This window comes from Pristiophorus japonicus, chromosome 19 (genome assembly GCF_044704955.1).
Source record: "Pristiophorus japonicus isolate sPriJap1 chromosome 19, sPriJap1.hap1, whole genome shotgun sequence".
Taxonomy (NCBI): domain Eukaryota; kingdom Metazoa; phylum Chordata; class Chondrichthyes; family Pristiophoridae; genus Pristiophorus; species Pristiophorus japonicus.
In genome coordinates, this window is record NC_091995.1 from 3,417,015 (window position 1) to 3,441,791 (window position 24,777).

Consider the following 24,777-nt stretch of genomic DNA (forward strand, 5'->3'; position numbering starts at 1 on the left):
GTAGCTCACACTGTAACTCATACTGTAACCAACTTGCACTGTAACCGACTCACGCTGTAATCGACACGCACTGTAATGATTTGCACTGTAACTCGCATTGCAACCAACTCTCACAGTAACTCACACTGTAACCCACACTGTCACTCAAACTGTAACCGACTCACACTGTAACCGAGTCGCACTGTAACCGTGTCGCACTGTAATCGACTCGCACTGTAATCGACTCGCACTGTAACCGACTCGCACTGTAACCGACCCGCACTGTAACCGACCCGCACTGTAACCGACTCACACTGTAACTCGCACTGTAACCGACTCGCACTGTAACCCACTCGCACTGTAATCGACTCACACTGTAATCGACTCGCACTGTAACCGGCTCGCACTGTAATCGACTCGAACTGTAATCGACTCGCACTGTAACTGACTCGCACTGTAACCGACCCGCACTGTAACCGACCCGCACTGTAACCGACCCGCACTGTAACCGACTCACACTGTAACTCGCACTGTAACCCACTCGCACTGTAATCGACTCACACTGTAACCGACTCGCACTGTAACCGACTCGCACTGTAACCGACTCGCACTGTAACCAACTCGCACTGTAATCGACTCGCACTGTAACCGACTCGCACTGTAACCGACTCGCACTGTAACGGACTCGCACTAATTTGCACTGTAACCCGCACTGTAACTCACAATGTAATCCGCAATGTCATTCACACTGTAACCGACTCACGCTAACTCACACTGTAACTCTCACTAACTCGCACTGTAATTTGCACAGCAGCTCACACTGTAACTCATACTGTAACCAGCTCGCACTGTAACTGACTCTCACTTTAACCGACTCGCACTGTAATGATTTGCACTGTAACTCACACTGTAACCCGCACTATCACTCAAACTGTAACCGACTCGCACTGTAACCGACTCGCACTGTAACCGACTCGCACTGTAACAGACCCGCACTGTAACAGACCCGCACTGTAACAGACCCGCACTGTAACTCACACTGCAACCGACTTGCACTGTAACTGAATCGCACTGTAACTGACTCACTGTATCCGACTCGTACTGTCAACGACTCGCACTGTAACCCACTCGCACTTTATCCGACTCGCACTGTAACCGACTCAAACTGTAAGTCGCACTGTAACTCACAATGTAATCCACACTGTCACTCACACTGTAACCGACTCACGCTAACTCACATTGTAACTCTCACTAACTCGCACTGTAATTTGCACAGTAGCTCACACTGTAACTCATACTGTAACCGACTCACACTGTAATGATTTGCACTGTAACTCACACTGTAACTCGCACTAACGCGCACTTATTTAACCAATAAGGGAATTAAGGGTTACGGCGATCGGGCGGGTAAGTGGAGTTCAGTCCACGGCCAGATCAGCCATGATCTTATTGAATGGCGGAGCAGGCTCGAGGGGCTCGATGGCCTACTCCTGTTCCTAATTCTTATGTTCTTATGCACCGTAACTCATACTGTAACTGACTCACACTGTATCTCACACTGTATCTCACACTGTATCTCACACTGTATCTCACACTGTAACTCACTAACTCAAACTGTAACTCGCACTGTAACTCGCACTGTAACCCAAACTGTAACTCGCACTGTAACTCGCACTGTAACTCGCACTGTAACCCGCACTGTAACTCGCACTGTAACTCGCACTGTAACTCACTAACTCAAACTGTAACTCGCACTGTAACTCGCACTGTAACTCGCACTGTAACCCAAACTGTAACTCGCACTGTAACTCGCACTGTAACTCGCACTGTAACCCGCACTGTAACTCACCCTGTAACTCACCCTGTAACTCACACTAACTCACGAACTCGCACTGTAACCCAAACTGTAACTCGCACTGTAACTCGCACTGTAACTCGCACTGTAACTCGCACTGTAACTCGCACTAACTCACTAACTCAAACTGTAACTCGCACTGTAACTCACACTAACTCACTAACTCAAACTGACCTGCACTGTAACTCGCACTGTAACCCACGCTGTAACTCGCACTGTAATTCGCACTGTAACTCACACTGTAACTCACTCGCACCGTGTGTATGGAGCTCGGCTAAGAGCATGACACCCTCACATTGACCGGCTAACTCTCCCCGGTGATCTGGTCCAGTGTCCGGCAGTGGTAGTGGGGGTGGCTGGGTGATGTCGGGGTGGTTGGTCGGTCAGGTCAGGGTGTCGAACTCCAATGTGAAGAAAAACCTGATTTAACGGGCCGCTCTTTTCAAACCCCTGCCCGTGTACAGAGACAGAGATGTTGCCGAACTCCGGGATTATCCAGGCATCCTTTGTGAAAGGAAGCTCTGATAAACAGATAAAAGCCATCACCATAAAGATCAGTGAAGATGTAAGTCAGTGGCGATTCCACGGCCTTTTCTGTTGGATTATTACTAAGACTTCTCTTCCTCGAGGCGGACTACCTGATATAGGTCATCGACCCCTCGCCCTCTGTACAACAGCCATGGAATCAAACAAATGAAACCTTCGGTTCAACTGGCTTTATTTCGAACAGAAGCAAGGGAGAGCTCAATCACGGAACCTTCAACATACAAGGGCTTTCTAGTACAATTTATACAGTTTTTGGAGGGCGGGCGGGGGCTACCCTCCTACAAAATCATCGATAGGTCTATTGCTATCAGTGGAGTTACATTGATTTGTCATCTCTTATCAGACTGGCTCTGACTGGTACATCCAATCTCAATCATGTTGTTCAGTGATGTGCTCTTTGCCTTAGTCTTGTAGGAGCTCTGTTCCCAAAATATTAGCTTCCTTATCTCTTCCTCGGAGACTTCTAGCCAAAATGTTATGCATTATAACATAAGAACATAAGAAATAGGAGCAGGAGTCGGCCATACGGCCTCTCGAGCCTGCTCCACCATTTAATACCATCATGGCTGATCCGATCATGGACTCAGCTCCACTTCCCTGCCCGCTCCCCATAACCCCTTATTCCCTTATCGGTTTAGAAACTTGTCTATTTCTGTCTTAAATTTATTCAATGTCCCGGCTTCCACAGCTCTCTGAGGCAGCGAATTCCACAGATTTACAACCCTCTGAGAGAAGAAATTCCTCCTCATCTCAGTTTTAAATGCACGGCCCCTTATTCTAAGATTATGCCCCCTAGTTCTAGTCTCCCCCATCAGTGGAAACATCCTCTCTGCATCCACCTTGTCAAGCCTCCTCATAATCTTATACGTTTCGATAAGATCACCTCTCATTCTTCTGACTTCCAATGAGTAGAGGCCCAACCTCCTCAACCTTTCCTCATAAGTCAACCCCCTCTTCTCTGGAATCAACCGAGTGAACCTTCTCTGAACTGCCTCCAAAGCAAGTATATCCTTTGGTAAATACGGAAACCAAAACTGCACGCAGTACTCCAGGTGTGGCCTCACCAATACCCTGTATAACTGGAGCAAGACTTCCCTGCTTTTATACTCCATCCCCTTTGCAATAAAGGCCAAGATAGACACTTGGGAGTATGACGTTATAGCCATTACAGAAACATGGCTGAAAGAGGGACAGGTTTGGCAGATCAATATTCATGGTTACAGGATTTTTAGACAAGATAGAGAGGGGGGTAAAAAGGATGGGGGAGGGAGGGGGTCGCGATACTGATTAAATAAACTATTACAGCGGTGAAGAGGGATGATATGTTAGAGGGATCATCAAATCAGGCCATATGGGTCGAATTGAAAAATAAAAAAGGGTGATCACACTGCTGGGCGTGTATTATAAACCCCCAAACAGTGGGAGGGAGATAGAGGAGCAAATATGTCGGCAAATTGCTGTGAAGTCCAAAAACCATAGGGCAGTAATAGTAGGGGATTTTAACTATACTAATATTGATTGGGACAATTATAGTGTGAAGGTATAGAGAGTGCGGAATTCTTAAAATGCATTTGAGAACTTTTTTAGTCAGTATGTAACAAGCCCAACACGAGAGGGGGCGATTCTGGATTTAGTTTTGGGGAATGAAGCTGGGCAGGTTGAAGGGTATTCGTGGGAGAGCATTTGGGTGCCAGTGACCATAATTCAGTCAGTTTCAAGTTAGTTATGGATAAGGACAAGGATCGACCTGGAATAAAAGTCCCAAATTAGGGAAAAGCTAACTTTGCTAAGTTGAGGAGTGATTTGGCCACAGTGGACTGGAAACAGTTACTTGTGGGTAAATCAATGTCGGAACAGTGGGAGGCATTCAAGGAGGAGATCCGGAAGGCTCAGGCCAAACATATGCCCTTAAAGAAAAAAGCTGGGAAAAAATAGTTCTAGAGGCCCCTGGATGTCTAGGGACTTACAGGGGAGGATTAAGAAAAAAAGGGAAGCTTATGTCATAGACGGCTAAATACTATAGAATCTCTGGAGGAATATAGAAAGTTCAAAGGTAAAATTAAAAAGGATATTAGGAATGCTAAGAGAGAGCATGAAAAATTCTGGGCAAGTAAAATTAAGGAAAACCCAAAGATATTCTATAAATATATTGAGCAAGAGGCTAACTAAAGAAAGGGTAGGGCCTACTAGAGACCATGAGGGTAATCTTTGTGTGGAGGTGGAAGATGTTGGTAGGGTTCTTAATGAATACTTTGCGTCTGTTTTCACAAAGGAATGGGGGAATGCAGATACTGCTATCGAGGAGGAGTGTGAAATTCTGGATGAAATAAACATAGTGAGAGAGGAAGTATTAATAGGGTTTAGCAGCTTTGAAAGTAGATAAGTCCCCAGGCCCGGATGAAATGCATCCCAGGTTGTTGAGTGAAGTAAAAGAGGAAATAGCAGAGGCCTTGACCATCATTTTCCAGTCCTCTTTGGATCTGGGCCTGGTGCCGGAGGACTGCAAATGTAGTACCCTTTTTTAAGAAGGGAGAAAGGGACAGGCCGAGTAATTACAGGCCTGTCGGCCTAACCTCAGTGGTGGGAAAATTATTGGAAAAATTCCTGAGGGACAGGATAAATCTACATTTGGAAAGGCACGGATTAATCAGGGACAGTCAGCACGGATTTGTTAAGGGAAGATCGTGTTTGACAAACCTGATTGAATGTTTCGAGGCGGTAACCAGTAGGGTCGATGAGGGTCATGCGTATGATGTAGTGTATATGGATTTTAGCAAGGCTTTTGATAAGGTTCCACATGGTAGACTGGTCATGAAGGTTAAAGCCCATGGGATCCAGGGCAAAGTGGCTGGTTGGATCCAAAATTGGCTTGAAGGTAGGAAGCAAAGGGGTAATGGTTGATGGGTGTTTTTGTGACTGGAAGGCTGTATCTAGTGGGGTTCCGCAGGGCTCAGTGCTGGGTCCCTTGCTTTTTGTGGTATACATCAATAATCTAGATTTGAATATTTGGGGTATGATTAAGAAGTTTGCAAATGGCACTAAAATTGGCTGTATGGTTGATAATGAAGAGGAAAGTCATGGGCTGCAGGAGGATATCGATCTACTGGTCAGGTGGGCAGAGCAGTGGCAAATGGAATTTAATTCGGAGATGTGTGAGGTAATGCACTTTGGGAGGGCTAATAAGGAAAGGGTATACACATTAAATGATAGGATACTGAGAAGTGTAGATGAACAAAACGACCTTGGAGTGCTTGTCCACAGATCCCCGAAAGTAGCAGGCCAGGTGGATAAGGTGGTTAAGAAGGCATACAGAATGCTTGCCTTTATTGGCCGAGGCATAGAATACATGAGCAGGGAGGTTATGCTTAAATTGTATAATACTCTGGTTAGGTCACAGCTGGAGTACTGCGTGCAGTTCTGGTCACCGTATTATAGGAAGGATGTGATTGCGCTAGAGAGGGTGCAGAGGAGATTTTACTAGGATGCTGCCTGGAATGGAGAATCTTGGCTTTGAAGACAGATTGGATAGGCTGGGTTTGTTCTCCTTGAAACAGAAGAGGCTGAGAGGAGACCTCATTGAGGTATATAAAATATTGAGGGACCTGGACATAGTGGATAGTAAGGGCCTATTTCCCTTGGTGGAGGGGTCAATAATGAGGGGGCATAGTTTTAAGGTGGTTGGTGGAAGGTTTAGAGGGGATTTGAGGGGTGGGGGGGGGGTTCTTTACGCAGAGGATTGTGGGGATCTGGAACTCGCTGCCTGGAAGAGCGGTGGATGCAGAAACCCTCACCACATTTAAGAGATGGTTGGATGAGCACTTAAAGTGCAGTAACCTGCAGAGTTACGGACCTAGAGCTGGTAATTGGGATTAGACTGGATGACCTTTTGTTGGACGGCCCAGATACGATGTTAAGTACTGCAGGGAATCGAATACGGCCAGGGTGTGATCTCGTGGTTTCGTGTCGATCGCCTAGATGGGTCGGAGAGGAATTTTCCCAGATTTTTTTCTCCCTAAATTGTCCTGGGATTTTATCTGGTTTTGGCCTTTCCCAGGAGATCACATGGTTCCGGTTGGGGTGGAGTGTAGAATGTTTCAGTATAAGGGGTGTTGCAGTTGTGTGAGGCGGACTGGTTGGGCTGGGTGCTCTTTGCCTTTCCGTCATTGTTCGATGGTTTATATGTAACCTTCAGGGCTGGTGACCGAGGGCCGTGTGGCTCTTTGTCGGCCGGCGCGGGCACGATGGGCCGAAATGGCCTCCTTCTGCGCTGTGGTTTTCTATGTTTCTCTTTGTTTTGTATTATAACGCTGCTGTGAAGCACCTTGGGATGTTTTACTACGTTAAAAGGCGCTATATAAGAGTATAAGAACATAAGGAATAGGAGCAGGAGTGGGCCATACAGCCCCTCGAGCCTGCTCCGCCATTTAATACGATCATGGCTGATCCGATCATGGGCTCGGCTCCACTTCCCCGCCCGCTCCCCATAACCCGTCACTCCCTTATCGCTCAAAAATCTATCTCCACCTTAAATATGTTCAATGGCCCAGCCTCCACAGCTCTCTGGGGCAGAGAATTCCACAGATTCACCACCCTCGGAAGAAATTTCTCCTCATTTCCGTTTTAAATGGGCGGTCCCTTATTCTGAGACTACGCCCCCTAGTTCTAGATTCCCCCGCGAGGGGAAACATCCTCTCTGCATCTACCCTGCCGAGCCCCCTCAGAATCTGATGCATTTCAACAAGATCACCTCTCATTCTTCCAAACTCCAATGTGTAGAGGCCCAACCTGCTCAACCTTTCCTCATAAGACAACCCCCTCACCCCCAGAATCAACCTCGGTGAAACCTTCTCTCGTGCTCAACACTCAATGAGCTCTTCCAGTGTGGGGCTTGGGGAGATGGGGGGGTTCATTGAATTGTGATCAGGAGCTGCTTTTCCAAAACCCCCCCCCTCCCCCAATCCGAGACGATTGAGGCCTGGGATCGTCAGGAACCGGAAAAAAATATCAGCATCTCGCTTCTTTTCGGAGGTTGTGGGAATGTGTGACGGGCCGGGTGGTGTTGCTGGCCGCCTTTCCTGCCTGGTAGATTCACTGTGTCTCCGCCTCTCTCTTTCCGTCCAGTTGAGGACTGCGTGCAACGCGAATGCCCTCAAGGCCCCGGAATACCACAACGTCACTGATGTGCGGGATGTGGTGACGGATCGATTCCTCTGCACTGGGGGGCAGCAGCCTAATGCTGAGGAGGTCTCGTGTAAAGGTACATCTTTCTCACCGTTAAACCTGTGTGTGTGTGTGTGTGTGTGTCTGTGTGTGTGTCTCTGTGTGTGTGTGTGTCTCTGTGTGTGTGTGTGTCTCTGTGTGTGTGTGTGTGTGTGTGTCTCTGTGTGTGTGTGTGTCTGTGTTGTGTGTGTGTGTGTGTGTGTGTGTCTGTGTTGTGTGTGTGCCTGTGTGTGTGTCTCTGTGTGTGTGTTGTGTGTGTGTGTGTGTTGTGTGCGCGTGTGTGTCTGTGTGTGTGTGTGTGTGTGTCTGTGTGTGTGTGTGTGTTTGCGCGTGTGTGTCTGTGTGTGTATGTGTGTGTGCGCCTGTGTGTCGGTCTGTGTGTGTGTGTTGGTCTGTGTGTGTTTCTCTCTCTGCCTCTGTGTGTGTGTGTGTGTGTGTGTGTCTGTCGGTGTGTGTGTGTGTGTTGGTCTGTGTGTGTCTCTCTCTTGCTGCCTGTGTGTGTTTGTGTGTGTGTGTGTGTGTGTGTGTGTGTGTTGTGTGCACGTGTGTGTCTGTGTGTGTGCGCCTGTGTGTCGGTCTGTGTGTGTGTGTTGGTCTGTGTGTGTTTCTCTCTCTGCCTCTGTGTGTGTGTGTGTGTGTCTGTCTGTCTGTCTGTCTGTCTGTCGGTGTGTGTGTGTCTGTCTGTCGGTGTGTGTGTGTGTGTTGGTCTGTGTGTGTCTCTCTCTTGCTGCCTGTGTGTGTGTGTGTGTCTGTCGGTGTGTGTGTGTGTGTGTGTGTGTGTGTGTGTTGGTCTGTGTGTCTCTCTCTCTCGCTGCCTGTGTGTGTGTGCGCGCCTTTGTGTGTCTGTATGTGTGTGTCGGTTTGTCTGTGTCTCTCTGCCTGTGTGTGTGTGTGTGTGTGCGCGTCTGTGTGCGTGTCTCTCTCTGTGCGTGCGTGTGTGTGTATCTCTATCTCCTCATGAGGGTTTGCCCAGAGTAACCAGTGGCAGAGGATTGGTGGCCCGAGGAGACCGATTTAAAGTAATTGCCAAAAAAGCCGGGGAGGAGACGAGGCGATTGTTTTCATGCAGCGAGTTGTGGTGATCTGAAAGCAGCTTCAGTACGATCTTTGATAGGGGAATTGGATAAAGAAAAAATGAGCAGGGCTAAAGGGAAGAGGTGGCGGTGGGGTGGTGAGGAGGGGGAATGGTAGTGGGACTAATGCCACAATGAATTATCTTGAAACGGTCCCGTTAAACCATTTCTTGCAACATTGGTTTCCAGGTGACTCGGGTGGAGCGTTATTCATTGAAAAGAAGCGACGATTTATCCAGGTTAGTATTAAACCTCTAGATGCCTTGTTGTCAGTCAAGGTGATCTGGGATTCCAAACTCCTGCGTCCTGGGCCCTTGAGTTTTTCAGCATTGATCATCATCATTGGCGGTCCCTCGAAACGAGGATCACTTGCTTTCACACCAAAAGGGGTGCATTCACAGATGTTCCAATGGAGGGCCCGATATTCCAGTCCTGAACTCCAATTGAAGGGTGGAAGATGCCTGAGCCTGGATTGTTTTAACGTGTGGTGACCGTCACACATCAGCCACCACACGGGGCTTGACAGAGCTCGGCCTTTATCCAGTGGCAAGGGTTAACCAGGACGGCTGGAGACCTGCTCTGCTGCACGGACCCAGTGCGCTCACATATCGCACGAGGTCTTGGTCCAGTGGCATTGATAGAAAGTGATTGAGAGCTGATCTGATCGGTTTTTGCCGCTGAGGGTATGAAGGGATTGTGGGGAGTGGGCGGGTAATGGGACCTGAGGTCGACCCATCGGGCCATTGGTCCCATCGAATGGCGGAGCATGGCTCGAGAGGCCGAATGGGGTGAGGTTTGGAATAAAGACAAAGGTCATCGGGGTTACTTGCACAGTGGTTGTGTCACCGGACCAACGATCCAGCCTAATGATCTCGAGACACGAGTTCAAATCCTACCACGGCAGCGAGGAGAATTTAAATCCAGCAAAATAAATAAATCTTGAATTAAAAAAAAAATGCTGGTATCAGTAAAGGTGAACATAAAATGATCGGACAACAACATCAGAAATAGGAGCAGGAGTCGGCCATACGGCCCCTCGAGCCTGCTCCGCCATTTAATACGATCATGGCTGATCCGATCATGGACTCAGCTCCACTTCCCTGCCCGCTCCCCATAACCCCTTATCCCCTTATCAGTTAAGAAACTGTCTATCTCTGTCTTAAATTTATTCAATGTCCCGGCTTCCACAGCTCTCTGAGGCAGCGAATTCCACAGATTTACAACCCTCTGAGAGAAGAAATTCCTCCTCATCTCAGTTTTAAATGGGCGGCCCCTTATTCTAAGATTATGTCCCCTAGTTCTAGTCTCCCCCATCAGTGGAAACATCCTCTCTGCATCCACCTTGTCAAGCCCCCTCATAATTTTATACATTTCGATAAGATCACCTCTCATTCTTCTGAATTCCAATGAGTAGAGGCCCAACCTCCTCAACCTTTCCTCATAAGTCAACCCCCTCATCTCCAGAATCAACCGAGTGAACCTTCTCTGAACTGCCTCCAAAGCAAGCATATCCTTTGGTAAATATGGAAACCAAAACTGCACGCAGTACTCCAGGTGTGGCCTCACCAATACCCTGTATAACTGTAGCAAGACTTCCCTGCTTTTATACTCCATCCCCTTTGCAATAAAGGCCAAGATACCATTGGCCTTCCTGATCACTTGCTGTACCTGCATACTAACCTTTTGTGTTTCATGCACACTGTCTATCTCTGTCTTAAATTTATTCAATGTCCCAGCTCTCAGGCAGTGAATTCCATAGATTTACAACCCTCTGGTTCACTAATGTCCTGCAGGGAAGGAAACCTGCGAACCTTGCCTGGTCTGGTCTATATGTGACTCACTCTTGATCTTATCGAAACGTATAAGATTATGAGGGGGCTTGACAAGGTGGATGCAGAGAGGATGTTTCCACTGATGGGGGAGACTAGAACTAGGGGGCATGGTCTTAGAATAAGGGGCCGCCCATTTAAAACTGAGATGAGGAGGAATTTCTTCTCTCGGAGGGTTGTAAATCTGTGGAATTCACTGCCCCAGAGAGCTGTGGAAGCCGGGACATTGAATAAATTTCAGACAGAGATAGACAGTTTCTTATCCAATAAGGGATCTAGGGGTTATGGGGAGCGGGCAGGGAAGTGGAGCTGAGCCCATGATCGGATCAGCCATGATTGTATTAAATGGTGGAGCAGGCTCGAGGGGCCGAATGGCCTACTCCCGCTCCTATTTCTGATGTTAAGTGACCACCAGGTTCTCGAGGGGTGATTGGGGGCGGGCAATAATTGCCGGTGACACCCACATCCCAGCAACGAATAAAATAAAAGTTAATAAATGATCAGGGGCCTCTTCAAACCACTTTTATCAACAAACCCTGTGGGACCGATCATATCGCCATGACTTCCTGATGCACTGGGGGAGATTTTCACACTCACTGTCACGGTAAATGCTGGTATTATGGGCTGGCTGCCATAATGAGTTGAATCAAAGTATTTTTTTTATTCGATCCTGGGATGTGATAGTCTTTCACCCCCCCCCCCGCCAACACCAACACACTCCCTCTCTCTCACTCCCCAGTCTCTGTCTATCCATCCCCCACTCCCTCGCTCTCTCTCCCCACTCCCTCGCTCTCTCTCCCCACTCCCTCGCTCTCTCCCCCAGTCCTTCGCTCTCTCTCCCCACTCCCTCGCTCTCTCCCCCAGTCCTTCGCTCTCTCTCCCCACTCCCTCGCTCTCTCCCCCAGTCCTTCGCTCGCTCTCCCCACTCCCTCGCTCTCTCTCCCCCAGTCCTTCGCTCTCTCTCCCCACTCCCTCGCTCTCTCTCCCCACTCCCTCGCTCTCTCTCCCCACTCCCTCGCTCTCTCTCCCCACTCCCTCGCTCTCTCTCCCCACTCCCTCGCTCTCTCTCCCCACTCCCTCGCTCTCTCTCCCACTCCCTCGCTCTCTCTCCCCACTCCCTCGCTCTCTCTCCCCACTCCCTCGCTCTCTCTCCCCACTCCCTCGCTCTCTCTCCCCACCCCCTCGCTCTCTCTCCCCACTCCCTCGCTCTCTCTCCCCACTCCCTCGCTCTCTCTCCCCACTCCCTCGCTCTCTCTCCCCACTCCCTCGCTCTCTCTCCCCACTCCCTCGCTCTCTCTCCCCACTCCCTCGCTCTCTCTCCCCACTCCCTCGCTCTCTCCCCACTCCCTCGCTCTCTCTCCCCACTCCCTCGCTCTCTCTCCCCACCCCCTCGCTCTCTCTCCCCACTCCCTCGCTCTCTCTCCCCACTCCCTCGCTCTCTCTCCCCACTCCCTCGCTCTCTCTCCCCACTCCCTCGCTCTCCCCACTCCCTCGCTCTCTCTCCCCACTCCCTCGCTCTCTCTCCCCACTCCCTCGCTCTCTCTCCCCACTCCTCGCTCTCTCTCCCCACTCCCTCGCTCTCTCCCCCACTCCCTCGCTCTCTCTCCCCACTCCCTCGCTCTCTCTCCCCACTCCCTCGCTCTCTCTCCCCACTCCCTCGCTCTCTCTCCCCACTCCCTCGCTCTCTCTCCCCACTCCCTCGCCTCTCTCTCCCCACTCCCTCGCTCTCTCTCCCCACCCCTCGCTCTCTCTCCCCACTCCCTCGCTCTCTCTCCCCCACTCCCTCGCTCTCTCTCCCCACTCCCTCGCTCTCTCTCCCCACTCCCTCGCTCTCTCTCCCCACTCCCTCGCTCTCTCTCCCCACTCCCTCGCTCTCTCTCCCCACTCCCTCGCTCTCTCTCCCCACTCCCTCGCTCTCTCTCCCCACTCGCTCGCTCTCTCTCCCCACTCCCTCGCTCTCTCTCCCCACTCCCTCGCTCTCTCCCCACTCCCTCGCTCTCTCTCCCCACTCCCTCGCTCTCTCTCCCCACTCCCTCGCTCTCTCTCCCCACTCCCTCGCTCTCTCTCCCCACTCCCTCGCTCTCTCTCCCCACCCCTCGCTCTCTCTCCCCACCCCCTCGCTCTCTCTCCCCACCCCCTCGCTCTCTCTCCCCACCTCCCTCGCTCTCTCTCCCCACCCCCTCGCTCTCTCTCCCCACTCCCTCGCTCTCTCTCCCCACTCCATCGCTCTCTCTCCCCACTCCCTCGCTCTCTCTCCCCACTCCCTCGCTCTCTCTCCCCACTCCCTCGCTCTCTCTCCCCACTCCCTCGCTCTCTCTCCCCACTCCCTCGCTCTCTCTCCCCACTCCCTCGCTCTCTCTCCCCACTCCCTCGCTCTCTCTCCCCACTCCCTCGCTCTCTCTCCCCACTCCCTCGCTCTCTCTCCCCACTCCCTCGCTCTCTCTCCCCACTCCCTCGCTCTCTCTCCCCACTCCCTCGCTCTCTCTCCCCACTCCCTCGCTCTCTCTCCCCACTCCCTCGCTCTCTCTCCCCACTCCCTCGCTCTCTCTCCCCACTCCCTCGCTCTCTCTCCCCACTCCCTCGCTCTCTCTCCCCACTCCCTCTCGCTCTCTCTCCCCACTCCCTCGCTCTCTCTCCCCACTCCCTCGCTCTCTCTCCCCACTCCCTCGCTCTCTCTCCCCACTCCCTCGCTCTCTCTCCCCACTCCCTCGCTCTCTCTCCCCACTCCCTCGCTCTCTCTCCCCACTCCCTCGCTCTCTCTCCCCACTCCCTCGCTCTCTCTCCCCACTCCCTCGCTCTCTCTCCCCACTCCCTCGCTCCCTCTCCCCACTCCCTCGCTCCCTCTCCCCACTCCCTCGCTCTCTCTCCCCACTCCCTCGCTCTCTCTCCCCACTCCCTCGCTCTCTCTCCCCACTCCCTCGCTCTCTCTCCCCACTCCCTCGCTCTCTCTCCCCACTCCCTCTCGCTCTCTCTCCCCACTCCCTCGCTCTCTCTCCCCACTCCCTCGCTCTCTCTCCCCACTCCCTCGCTCTCTCTCCCACTCCCTCGCTCCCTCGCTCTCTCCCAGTCTCTCGCGCTCTCTCTCCTCCCTCTCTCTCTCTCGCCCAGTCTCCCTCTCTCGCCCAGTCTCTCCCTCTCGCCCAGTCTCTCCCTCTCGCCCAGTCTCTCCCTCTCGCCCAGTCTCTCCCTCTCGCCCAGTCTCTCCCTCTCGCCCAGTCTCTCCCTCTCGCCCAGTCTCTCCCTCTCGCCCAGTCTCTCCCTCTCGCCCAGTCTCTCCCTCTCGCCCAGTCTCTCCCTCTCGCCCAGTCTCTCCCTCTCGCCCAGTCTCTCCCTCTCGCCCAGTCTCTCCCTCTCGCCCAGTCTCTCCCTCTCGCCCAGTCTCTCTCTCTCTCGCCCAGTCTCTCTCTCTCTCGCCCAGTCTCTCTCTCTCTCGCCCAGTCTCTCTCTCTCTCGCCCAGTCTCTCTCTCTCTCGCCCAGTCTCTCTCTCTCTCGCCCAGTCTCTCTCTCTCTCGCCCAGTCTCTCTCTCTCTCGCCCAGTCTCTCTCTCTCTCGCCCAGTCTCTCTCTCTCTCGCCCAGTCTCTCTCTCTCTCGCCCAGTCTCTCTCTCTCTCGCCCAGTCTCTCTCTCTCTCGCCCAGTCTCTCTCTCTCTCGCCCAGTCTCTCTCTCTCTCGCCCAGTCTCTCTCTCTCTCGCCCAGTCTCTCTCTCTCTCGCCCAGTCTCTCTCTCTCTCGCCCAGTCTCTCTCTCTCTCGCCCAGTCTCTCTCTCTCTCGCCCAGTCTCTCTCTCTCTCGCCCAGTCTCTCTCTCTCTCGCCCAGTCTCTCTCTCTCTCGCCCAGTCTCTCTCTCTCTCGCCCAGTCTCTCTCTCTCTCGCCCAGTCTCTCTCTCTCTCGCCCAGTCTCTCTCTCTCTCGCCCAGTCTCTCTCTCTCTCGCCCAGTCTCTCTCTCTCTCGCCCAGTCTCTCTCTCTCTCGCCCAGTCTCTCTCTCTCTCGCCCAGTCTCTCTCTCTCTCGCCCAGTCTCTCTCTCTCTCGCCCAGTCTCTCTCTCTCTCGCCCAGTCTCTCTCTCTCTCGCCCAGTCTCTCTCTCTCTCGCCCAGTCTCTCTCTCTCTCGCCCAGTCTCTCTCTCTCTCGCCCAGTCTCTCTCTCTCTCGCCCAGTCTCTCTCTCTCTCGCCCAGTCTCTCTCTCTCTCGCCCAGTCTCTCTCTCTCTCGCCCAGTCTCTCTCTCTCTCGCCCAGTCTCTCTCTCTCTCGCCCAGTCTCTCTCTCTCTCGCCCAGTCTCTCTCTCTCTCGCCCAGTCTCTCTCTCTCTCGCCCAGTCTCTCTCTCTCGCCCAGTCTCTCTCTCTCTCGCCCAGTCTCTCTCTCTCTCGCCCAGTCTCTCTCTCTCTCTCGCCCAGTCTCTCTCTCTCTCGCCCAGTCTCTCTCTCTCTCGCCCAGTCTCTCTCTCTCTCTCTCCCCAGTCTCTCTCTCTCTCTCTCCCCAGTCTCTCTCTCTCTCTCCCCAGTCTCTCTCTCTCTCTCTCCCAGTCTCTCCCTCTCGCTCTCTCTCCCCATCCCTAATTGCCCTTTGAGAAGGTGGTGGTGAGCCGCCTTCTTGAACCGCTGCAGTCCGTGTGGTGAAGGTGCTCCCACAGTGCTGTTAGGGAGGGAGTTCCAGGATTTTGACCCAATGACGATGGAGGAACGGCCGATATATTTCCAAGTCAGGATGGTGTGTGACTCGGAGGGGAACGTGGAGGTGGTGGTGTTCCCATGGACCTGCTGCCCTTGTCCTTCTAGGTGGTAGAGGTCACGGGTTTGTGAGATGATGCTGAAGAAGCCTTGGCGAGTTGCTGCAGTGCATCTTGTAGATGGTGCACACTGCAGCCACGGTGCGCCGGTGGTGGAGGGAGTGAGTGTTGAAGGTGGTGGATGGGATGTCGATCAAATGCCAATCGTACAGCACAGAGGGAGGCCATTCCACCCCACCCCACCTTGGCCACACTCCTACCACCTGCAATGTCTTTGCTTCATGGGTTCTTTGCTTAAGAATTTGTGGCAACACATTGCTATGAAGAATTATTGGTTTATTAACAAAGGTTTAACAATCACGCTACACATCGGGAAATCAGGCTTGACAAATCTTCTGGAATTTTTTGAGGATGTAACGAGTAGAGTGGACAAGGGTGAACCAGTGGATGTGGTGTATTTGGACTTTCAAAAGGCTTTTGACAAGTTCCCACACAAGAGATTGGTGTGCAAAATCAAACCATATAGTATTGGGGGTAATGTACTGACGTGGATAGAGAACTGGTTGGCAGACAGGAAACAGAGAGTGGGAATAAATGGGTCCTTTTCAGAATGGCAGGCAGTGACTAGTGGAGTACCGCAAGGCTCAGTGCTGGGACACCAGCTCTTTACAATATACATTAATGATTTAGACAAAAGAATTGAATGTAATATCTCCAAGTTTGCAGATGACACTAAACTGGGTGGCAGTGTGAGCTGTGAGAAGGATGCTAAGAGGCTGCAGGGTGATTTGGACAGGTTAGGTGAGTGGGCAAATACATGGCAGATGCAGTATAATGTGGATAAATGTGAGGTTATCTACTTTGGTGGCAAAAACAGGAAGGCAGATTATTATCTGAATGGTGACAGATTAGGAAAAGGGGAGGTGCAATGAGACCTGGGTGTCATGGTACATCAGCCATTGAAAGTTGGCATACAGGTACAGCAGGCGGTGAAGAAGGCAAATGGCATGTTGGCCTTCATAGCGAGAGGATTTGAGTATAGGAGCATGGAGGTCTTACTGCAGTTGTACAGGGCCTTGGTGAGACCTCACCTTGAATATTGTGTTCAGTTTTGGTCTCCTAATCTGAGGAAGGACATTCTTGCTATTGAGGGAGTGCAGCGAAGGTTCATCAGACTGATTCCTAGGTTGGCAGGACTGACATATGAAGAAAGACTGGATCAACTGGGCTTATACTCACTGGAATTTAGAAGAATGAGAGGGGATCTCATAGAAACATATAAAATTCTGATGGGACTGGACAGGTTAGATGCGGTTAGAATGTTCCCGATGTTGGGGAAGTCCAGAACCAGGGGTCACAGTCTAAGGATAAGGGGTAAGCCATTTAGGACTGAGATAAGGAGAAACTTCTTCACTTAGAGAATTGTGAACCTGTGGAATTCTCTACCACAGAAAGTTGTTGAGGCCAGTTCTTTGGATATATTCAATAAGGAGTTAGATGTGACCTTTGCAGCTAAAGGGATCAAGGGGTATGGAGAGAAAGCAGGAATGGGGTACTGAAGTTGCATGATCAGCCATGATCATATTGAATGGCGGTGCAGCCTCGAAGGGCCGAATGGCCTACTCCTGCACCTATTTTCTATGTTTCTATGTTACCAGTTCATTCACTCAGCTCACAACTGCATACCTCATCGTGGATCCCCTGAGCCCAACTGGCTGGGGTTTTATTGAGTCCTGTGAACATCACATGACTGACTTAAGCCACTCACAATGCAACAGCTCTACAACTGTCTTTAAAGTAACTTTAAATCGAGCGGCCCCTTTTGTAAGTGTTCAAAAATCCACATATTAACTGATAAACATTAAAGGGTACCTTGACAAATCGAATTAAATGCAAATGTTATTCCCTGTTGAAATGATGCACTCCAACCCTAGATATGTAAAGAGAAAAAGGTTAGTAAAGACAAGTACGCGAGTGTTAGTACGCGAGCGTACCGGTGGACATAGAGACATAGAAAATAGGTGCAGGAGTAGGCCATTCGAGCCTGCACCGCCATTCAATGAGTTCATGGCTGAACATGCAACTTCAGTACCCCATTCCTGCTTTCTCGCCATACCCCTTGATCCCCCTGGTAGTAAGGACTACATCTAACTCCTTTTTGAATATATTTAGTGAATTGGCCTCAACAACTTTCTGTGGTAGAGCATTCCACAGGTTCACCACTCTCTGGGTGAAGAAGTTTCTCCTCATCTCGGTCCTAAATGGCTTACCCCTTATCCTTAGTCTGTGACCCCTGGTTCTGGACTTCCCCAATATTGGGAACATTCTTCCTGCATCTAACCTGTCTGAACCCATCAGAATTTTAAACGTTTCTATGAGATCCCCTCTCATTCTTCTGAACTCCAGTGAATACAAGCCCAGTTGATCCAGTCTTTCTTGATATGTCAGTCCTGCCATCCCGGGAATCAGTCTGGTGAACCTTCGCTGCACTCCCTCAATAGCAAGAATGTCCTTCCTCAAGTTAGGAGACCAAAACTGTACACAATACTCCAGGTGTGGCCTCACCAAGGCCCTGTACAACTGTAGCAATACCTCCCTGCCCCTGTACTCAAATCCCCTCGCTATGAAGGCCAACATGCCATTTGCTTTCTTAACCGCCTGCTGTACCTGCATGCCAACCTTCAATGACTGATGTACCATGACACCCAGGTCTCGTTGCACCTCCCCTTTTCCTAATCTGTCACCATTCAGATAATAGTCTTTCTCTCTGTTTTTAACCACCAAAGTGGATAACCTCACATTTATCCACATTATACTTCATCTGCCATGCATTTGTCCACTCACCTAACCTATCCAAGTCACTCTGCAGCCTCATAGCATCCTCCTCACAGCTCACACTGCCACCCAACTTAGTGTCATCCGCAAATTTGGAGATAATACATTTAATCCCCTCGTCTAAATCATTAATGTACAATGTAAACAGCTGGGGCCCCAGCACAGAACCTTGCGGTACCCCACTAGTCACTGCCTGCCATTCTTAAAAGTACCCATTTACTCCTACTCTTTGCTTCCTGTCTGACAACCAGTTCTCAATCCACGTCAGCACACTACCCCCAATCCCATGTGCTTTAACTTTGCACATTAATCTCTTGTGTGGGACCTTGTCGAAAGCCTTCTGAAAGTCCAAATACACCACATCAACTGGTTGCCCCTTGTCTACTTTACTGGAAACATCCTCAAGAAATTCCAGAAGATTTGTCAAGCATGATTTCCCTTTCACAAATCCATGCTGACTTGGACCTATCATGACACCTCTTTCCAAATGCACTGCTATGACATCCTTAATAATTGATTCCATCATTTTACCCACTACCGATGTCAGGCTGACCGGTCTATAATTCCCTGTTTTCTCTCTCCCTCCTTTTTTAAAAAGTGGGGTTACATTGGCTACCCTCCACTTGATAGGAACTGATCCAGAGTCTATGGAATGTTGGAAAATGACTGTCAATGCATCCGCTATTTCCAAGGCCACCTCCTTAAGTACTCTGGGATGCAGTCCATCAGGCCCTGGGGATTTATCGGCCTTCAATCCCATCAATTTCCCCAACACAATTTCCCGACTAATAAGGATTTCCCTCAGTTCCTCCTTTTTACTAGACCCTCTGACCCCTTTTATATCCGGAAGGTTGTTTGTGTCCTCCTTAGTGAATACCGAACCAAAGTACTTGTTCAATTGGTCTGCCATTTCTTTGTTCCCCGTTATGACTTCTACTGATTCTGACTGCATGGGACCTACGTTTGTCTTTACTGACCTTTTTCTCTTTACATATCTATAGAAGCTTTTGCAGTCCGTCTTAATGTTCCCTGAAAGCTTTCTCTCGTACTCTATTTCCCTGCCCTAATCAAACCCTTTGTCCTCCTCTGCTGAGTTCTAAATTTCTCCCAGTCCCCGGGTTCACTGCTATTTCTGGCCAATTTGTATGCCACTTCCTTGGCTTTAATACTATCCCCGATTTCCCTTGATAGCCACGGTTGAGCCAATTAACGCCTCATACCTTCAAAGTTACCCTTCTTTAAGTTCTGGGCCATGGTCTCTGAATTAACTGTTTCATTCTCCATCCTAATGTAGAATTCCACCATATTATGGTCACTCTTCCCCAAGGTGCCTCGCACAACGAGATTGCTAATTAATCCTCTCTCATTACACAACACCCAGTCTAAGATGGCCTCCCCCCTAGTTGGTTCCGCGACCTATTGGTCTAGAAAACCATCCCTTATGCACTCCAGGAAATCCTCCTCCACCGTATTGCTTCCAGTTTGGTTAGCCCAATCTATGTGCATATTAAAGTCACCCATGATAACTGCTGCATCTTTATTGCATGCACCCCTAATTTCCTGTTTGATGCCCTCCCCAACATCACTACTACTGTTTGGAGGTCTGTACACAACTCCCACTAACGATTTTTGTCCTTTGGTGTTCTGCAGCTCTACCCATATAGATTCCACATCATCCAAGCTAATGTCCTTCCGAACTATTGCATTAATCTCCTCTTTAACCAGCAATGCTACCCCACCTCCTTTTCCTTTTACTCTGTCCTTCCTGAATGTTGAATACCCCTGGATGTTGAGTTCTGATCATCCTGGAGCCACAGCTCTGTAATCCCAATCACATCATATCTGTTAACATCTATTTGCACAGTTAGTTCATCCACCTTATTACGGATACTCCTTGCATTCAGACACAAAGCCTTGAGGCTTGTTTTTTTTAAACACCCTTTGTCCTTTTAGAATTACGATGTAGTGTGGCCATTTTTGTTTCTTGCCTTTGTTTACTCGGCCTTCCACTATTGCTTTTTACCTTTCTCCCATCTGTTTCTGACTCCATATTACTTTGCCCTGTCTCGCTGCAAAGGTTCCCATCCCCCTGCCATATTAGTTTAAACACTCCCGAACTGCATTCGCAAATGTTACCCCCAGGATATCAGTTCCAGTCCTGCCCAAGTGCAAACCGTCCCTTTTGTACAAGTCCCACTTCCCCCAGAACTGGTTCCAATGTCCCAGGAATTTGAATCCCTCCCTCTTGCACCACTGCTCAAGCCACGTATTTATTCTAACTATCCTGCTCCCTCTACTCTGACTAGCACGTGGCACTGGTAGCAATCCAGAGATTACTATCTTTGAGGTCCTACTTTTTAATTTAACTCCTAGCTCTCTAAATTCAGCTTGTCGGACCTCTTCCCACTTCTTACCTATATCGTTGGTACCTACATGTACCACGAGAACTGACTGTTCACCCTCCCTCTCCAGAATGCTCTGCAGCCGCTCCGAGACATCCTTGACCTTTGCACCAGGGAGGCAACATACCATCCTGGAGTCTCGGTTGTGGCCGCAGAAACTCCTAACTATTCCCCTTATAATAGAGTCCCCTATCACTATAGCTCTCCCACTTTCTTTCCCGCCCTTGTTTGCAGCAGAGCCACCCATGGTGCCATGAGCCTGGCTGCTGGTGCCTTCCCCTGGTAAGCCATCTCCCCCAACAGTATCCACAATGGTATATCTGTTTTGGAGGGAGATGACCGCAGGGGACTCCTGCACTACCTTCCTGCTCTTGCCTTTTCTCTTGGTCACCCATTCACTATCTGTCCTAACCCTTACCTGCAGTGTGACCAGCTCACTAAATGTACTATCCACAACATTCTCAGCATCGCGCATGCTCCAGAGTGAGTCCATCCGCAGCTCCAGTGCCATCATGCGGTCTGTCAGGAGCTGCAGCTGGACACACTTCCCACTGGAAGTGTCCCTGATTTCACACACAGCACAGGAGGAGCATGACATGGGTCCGAGCTCTCCTGCCATGACTTAACCCTTAAATTAATTTACTTACTAAAATTTACTTACACACCAAACACCGCGTGCTCCATCTCCAGGGACACCCTGGCTCGGATGTAACCGCGGAAGAGAGGCAGGCAGTCAGGCTGAACAACCCCCTCGACCGCCCGCTGCCTGGACCGGCTGATGGCCCCCTTGGCCAGGCCCAGGAGCAGTCCTACGAGGAGGCCCTCCGACCTGCCCGCTCCTCTCCGCACAGAGTGCCCAAAGATCAGGAGTGTGGGACTGAAGTGCAGCCAGAAATTGAGGAGCAGCCCCTTTAAATATTGGAAGAGGGGCTGCAACCTCACACACTGTACCTACAGGTGGAACACGGACTCCTCCAGACCGCAGAAATTACAGGCGGCCCGGGAGTCCGTGAACCGGCTTAAAAACTTATTGCACGGGACTGCTCCGTGCACCACCCTCCAGGCCAAGTCCCCGATAAATAGTGGGAGGTCTCCCGCATAGAGAACACTCCATTGGGGACCTCCGCCTCCTCCGGACGGCAAGATGGTGCATCCATGGCGTGTCCGGACGGCAGACGAGGATGGCAAGGTGGAGAGTGTGCAGGAGCAGCCTGTACAGGAATCCCCTCTGCGCAGAACTGAAAGGCACGGAGGGGATTTGCCGGAGACGGCAACAGCCCCCGAACCTGTATGCGTGCTCACAGGTGAATACTTTACACTGCCGAAATGGAGCAGGCCAAACTCGGGCAATGCAGAGTGGGCCTTTCCCGAGAAACACCATCATCCTGGCCACCTCCGGCAACCAGTAGCATTAAGTTGCTTTGTGGCTTGAGTAAAGGCGCACGAGCGATGGTCAGAGGAGGTGATCACAATCCCAATCCCACCCCCTCCCTTAACCCCACCCTCCCCAATCCCACCCCCTCCCTTAACCCCACCCTCCCCAATCCCACCCCCTCCCTTAACCCCACCCTCCCCAATCCCACCCCCTCCCTTAACCCCACCCTCCCCAATCCCACACCCTCCCCCAACCCCTCCCTCACCCACCCTCCCCAATCCCACCCTCTCCCAATCCCACCCTCTCCCCAATCCCACCCTCTCCCCAATCCCACCCCCTCCCTTAACCCCACCCTCCCCAATCCCACACCCTCCCCCAACCCCACCCTCCCCAATCTCACCCCCTCCCCCACCCTCCCCAATCCCACCCTCTCCCCAATCCCACCCTCTCCCCAATCCCACCCTCTCCCCAATCCCACCCTCTCCCAATCTCACCCTCCCCAATCCCACTCACCCCACCCTCTCCCAATCTCACCATCCCCAATCTCATCCCCAATCCCACCCTCCCCAATCTCACCCCCTCACCCACCCTCTCCCCAATCCCACACCCTCCCCGAATCCCCCTCTCCCCAATCCCACACCCTCCCCAATCTCACCCCACCCTCTCCCAACCCCACCATCCCCAATCCCACCCTCCCCAATCTCACCCCCTCCCCCCCACCCACCCCAATCTCACCCCCTCCCCCACCATCCCCAATCCCACCCTCCCCAATCTTCCCCCTCCCCCCCACCCACCCCAATATCACCCCCTCCCCCACCATCCCCAATCCCACCCTCCCCAATCTCACCCCATCCCCCAATCCCACCCTCCCCAATCCCACCCTGCCCAATCTCACCCCCCTCCCCCAATCCCACCCTCCGCAATCTCACCCCCTCCCCCAACCCCACCCTCCTCAATCTCACCCCCTCCCCCAACCCCACCCTCCCCAATCTCACCCTCTCCTCCAACCCCAATCTCACCCCCTCCCCCGCACCATCCCCAATCTCACCCCCTCCCCCAATCCCACCCTCCCCGATCTCACTCCCCTCCCTAACCCCACCCTGCCCAATCTCACCCCCTCTCCAAAACCCACCCTCCTCAATCTCTCACCCCTCCCCCAATCCCACCCTCCCCAATCTCACCCTCTCTCCCACCCTCCCCAATCTCACCCCCAGCCTCCAACACCCTCCCCAATCCCACCCTCCCCAATCTCACCCAGTCCCCCAACCCCACCCTCCCCAATCTCACCCGCTCCCCCAACCCTACCCTCCCCAATCTCACCCCCTCCCCCAACCCCACCCTCCCCAATCTCACCCCCTCCCCCAACCCCACCCTTCCCAATCTCACCCCCTCCCCCACCCTCCCCAACCTCACCCCCTCCCCCAACCCCACCCTCCCCAATCTCACCCCCTCCCCCACCATCCCCAATCCCACCCCCTCCCCAATCTCACCCTACCCAATCCCACCCTGCCCAATCTCACCCCCTCCCCCAAATCCACCCTCCTCAATCTCTCCCCCTCTCCCAAACCCACCCTCCTCAATCTCTCCCCCAACCCCACCCTCCCCAATCTCACCCCATCCCCCAACCCCACCCTCCCCTATCTCACCCCCTCCCCCAACCCCACCCTCCCCAAATTCACCCCCTCCCCCACCATCCCCAATCTCACCCCCTCCCCCACCATCCCCAATCTCACCCCCTCCTCCACCATCCCCAATCCCACCCTCCCCAATCTCACCCCTCTCCCCCACCCTCCCCAATCTCACCCCCTTCCCCAAACCCACCATCCCCAATCTCACCCCCTCCTCCACCATCCCCAATCCCACCCTCCCCAATCTCACCCCCCAACCCCACCATCCCCAATCTCACCCCCTCCCCCACCATCCCCAATCCCACCCTGCCCAAACTCACCCCTCTCCCCCACCCTCCCCAATCTCACCCCCTTCCCCAAACCCACCCTCCCCAATCTCACCCCCCTCCCCCAACCCCACCCCCCACAATCTCACCCCCTCCCCCAACCCCACCGTCCCCAATCTCACCCCCTCCCCCACCCCACTCTCCCCAATCTCACCCCCTCCCCCACCCTCCCCAATCTCTCTCCCTCCCCAATCTCACCCCCTGCCCCAACCCCACCCTTCCCAATCTCATCCCCTCCCCCAACCCCACCCTCCCCAATCTCACCCCCTCCCCAACCCCACCCTCCACAATCTCACCCCCTTCCCCACCATCCCCAATCTCACCCCCTCCCCCGCACCATCCCCAATCTCAACCCTCCCCAATCTCACCCCCTCCCCCTCTCCCGGACCCTCCCCAATCTCACCCCCTCCCCCAACCCCACCCTCCCCCCCACCATCCACAATCTCACCCCTCTCCCCCAATCCCACCTTCCCCAATCTCACCCCCTTCTCTAACCCACCCTCCCCATTCTCATCCCCTCCCCAACCCCACCCTCCCCAATCTCGACCCCTCCCCCAACCCCACCCTCCCCAATCTCGACCCCTCCCCCAACCCCACCCTCCCCAATCTCACCCCCTCCCCCAACCCCACCCTCCCCAATCTCCCCCTCCCTCAACCCCACCCTCCGCAATCTCACCCCCTACCCCACCCCACCCCACCCTCCGCAATCTCACCTCCCATCATCCCCAGCCCCCCCCCCCCCCTCCCGAGAAATTGAAACCTACAAATTCTAACCCGCTCTCCTCTATTGGCAGGTGGGCACCCTGAGCTGGGGTTCCATCAACGTCTGTGACGGTGGCGGATACAACAAGCGCTATGCCCGGGATTTCCACATCAACTTGTTCAAGGTGCTGCCGTGGTTGAAAGACAAACTGGGCAAAGTCATCACCTTCATCGACTAGGCAGCGGAGGGGGAGGCCGCTCAGCCCCTCGAGCCTGT

The 24,777-nt window shown here is 52.4% G+C and overlaps 1 protein-coding gene across 2 annotated transcripts in view; it reads left to right on the forward strand.

The window, feature by feature from the left end:
- LOC139230333 (complement factor B-like) overlaps positions 1–24,739 on the forward strand; it is a 102,372-nt gene extending 77,633 nt beyond the window's left edge. The window contains exons 14-17 of one of the 2 annotated variants that reach the window (XM_070862163.1): positions 2,299–2,399; positions 7,502–7,637; positions 8,863–8,912; positions 24,593–24,739. In XM_070862163.1, the coding sequence (XP_070718264.1) occupies positions 2,299–2,399; positions 7,502–7,637; positions 8,863–8,912; positions 24,593–24,739 (434 nt within the window). Of the gene's footprint in view, positions 1–2,298; positions 2,400–7,501; positions 7,638–8,862; positions 8,913–24,592 lie in introns of those variants that run through there. The other variant, XM_070862164.1, reaches the window with a different exon arrangement.
- The last annotated feature ends 38 nt before the right edge of the window (positions 24,740–24,777 follow it).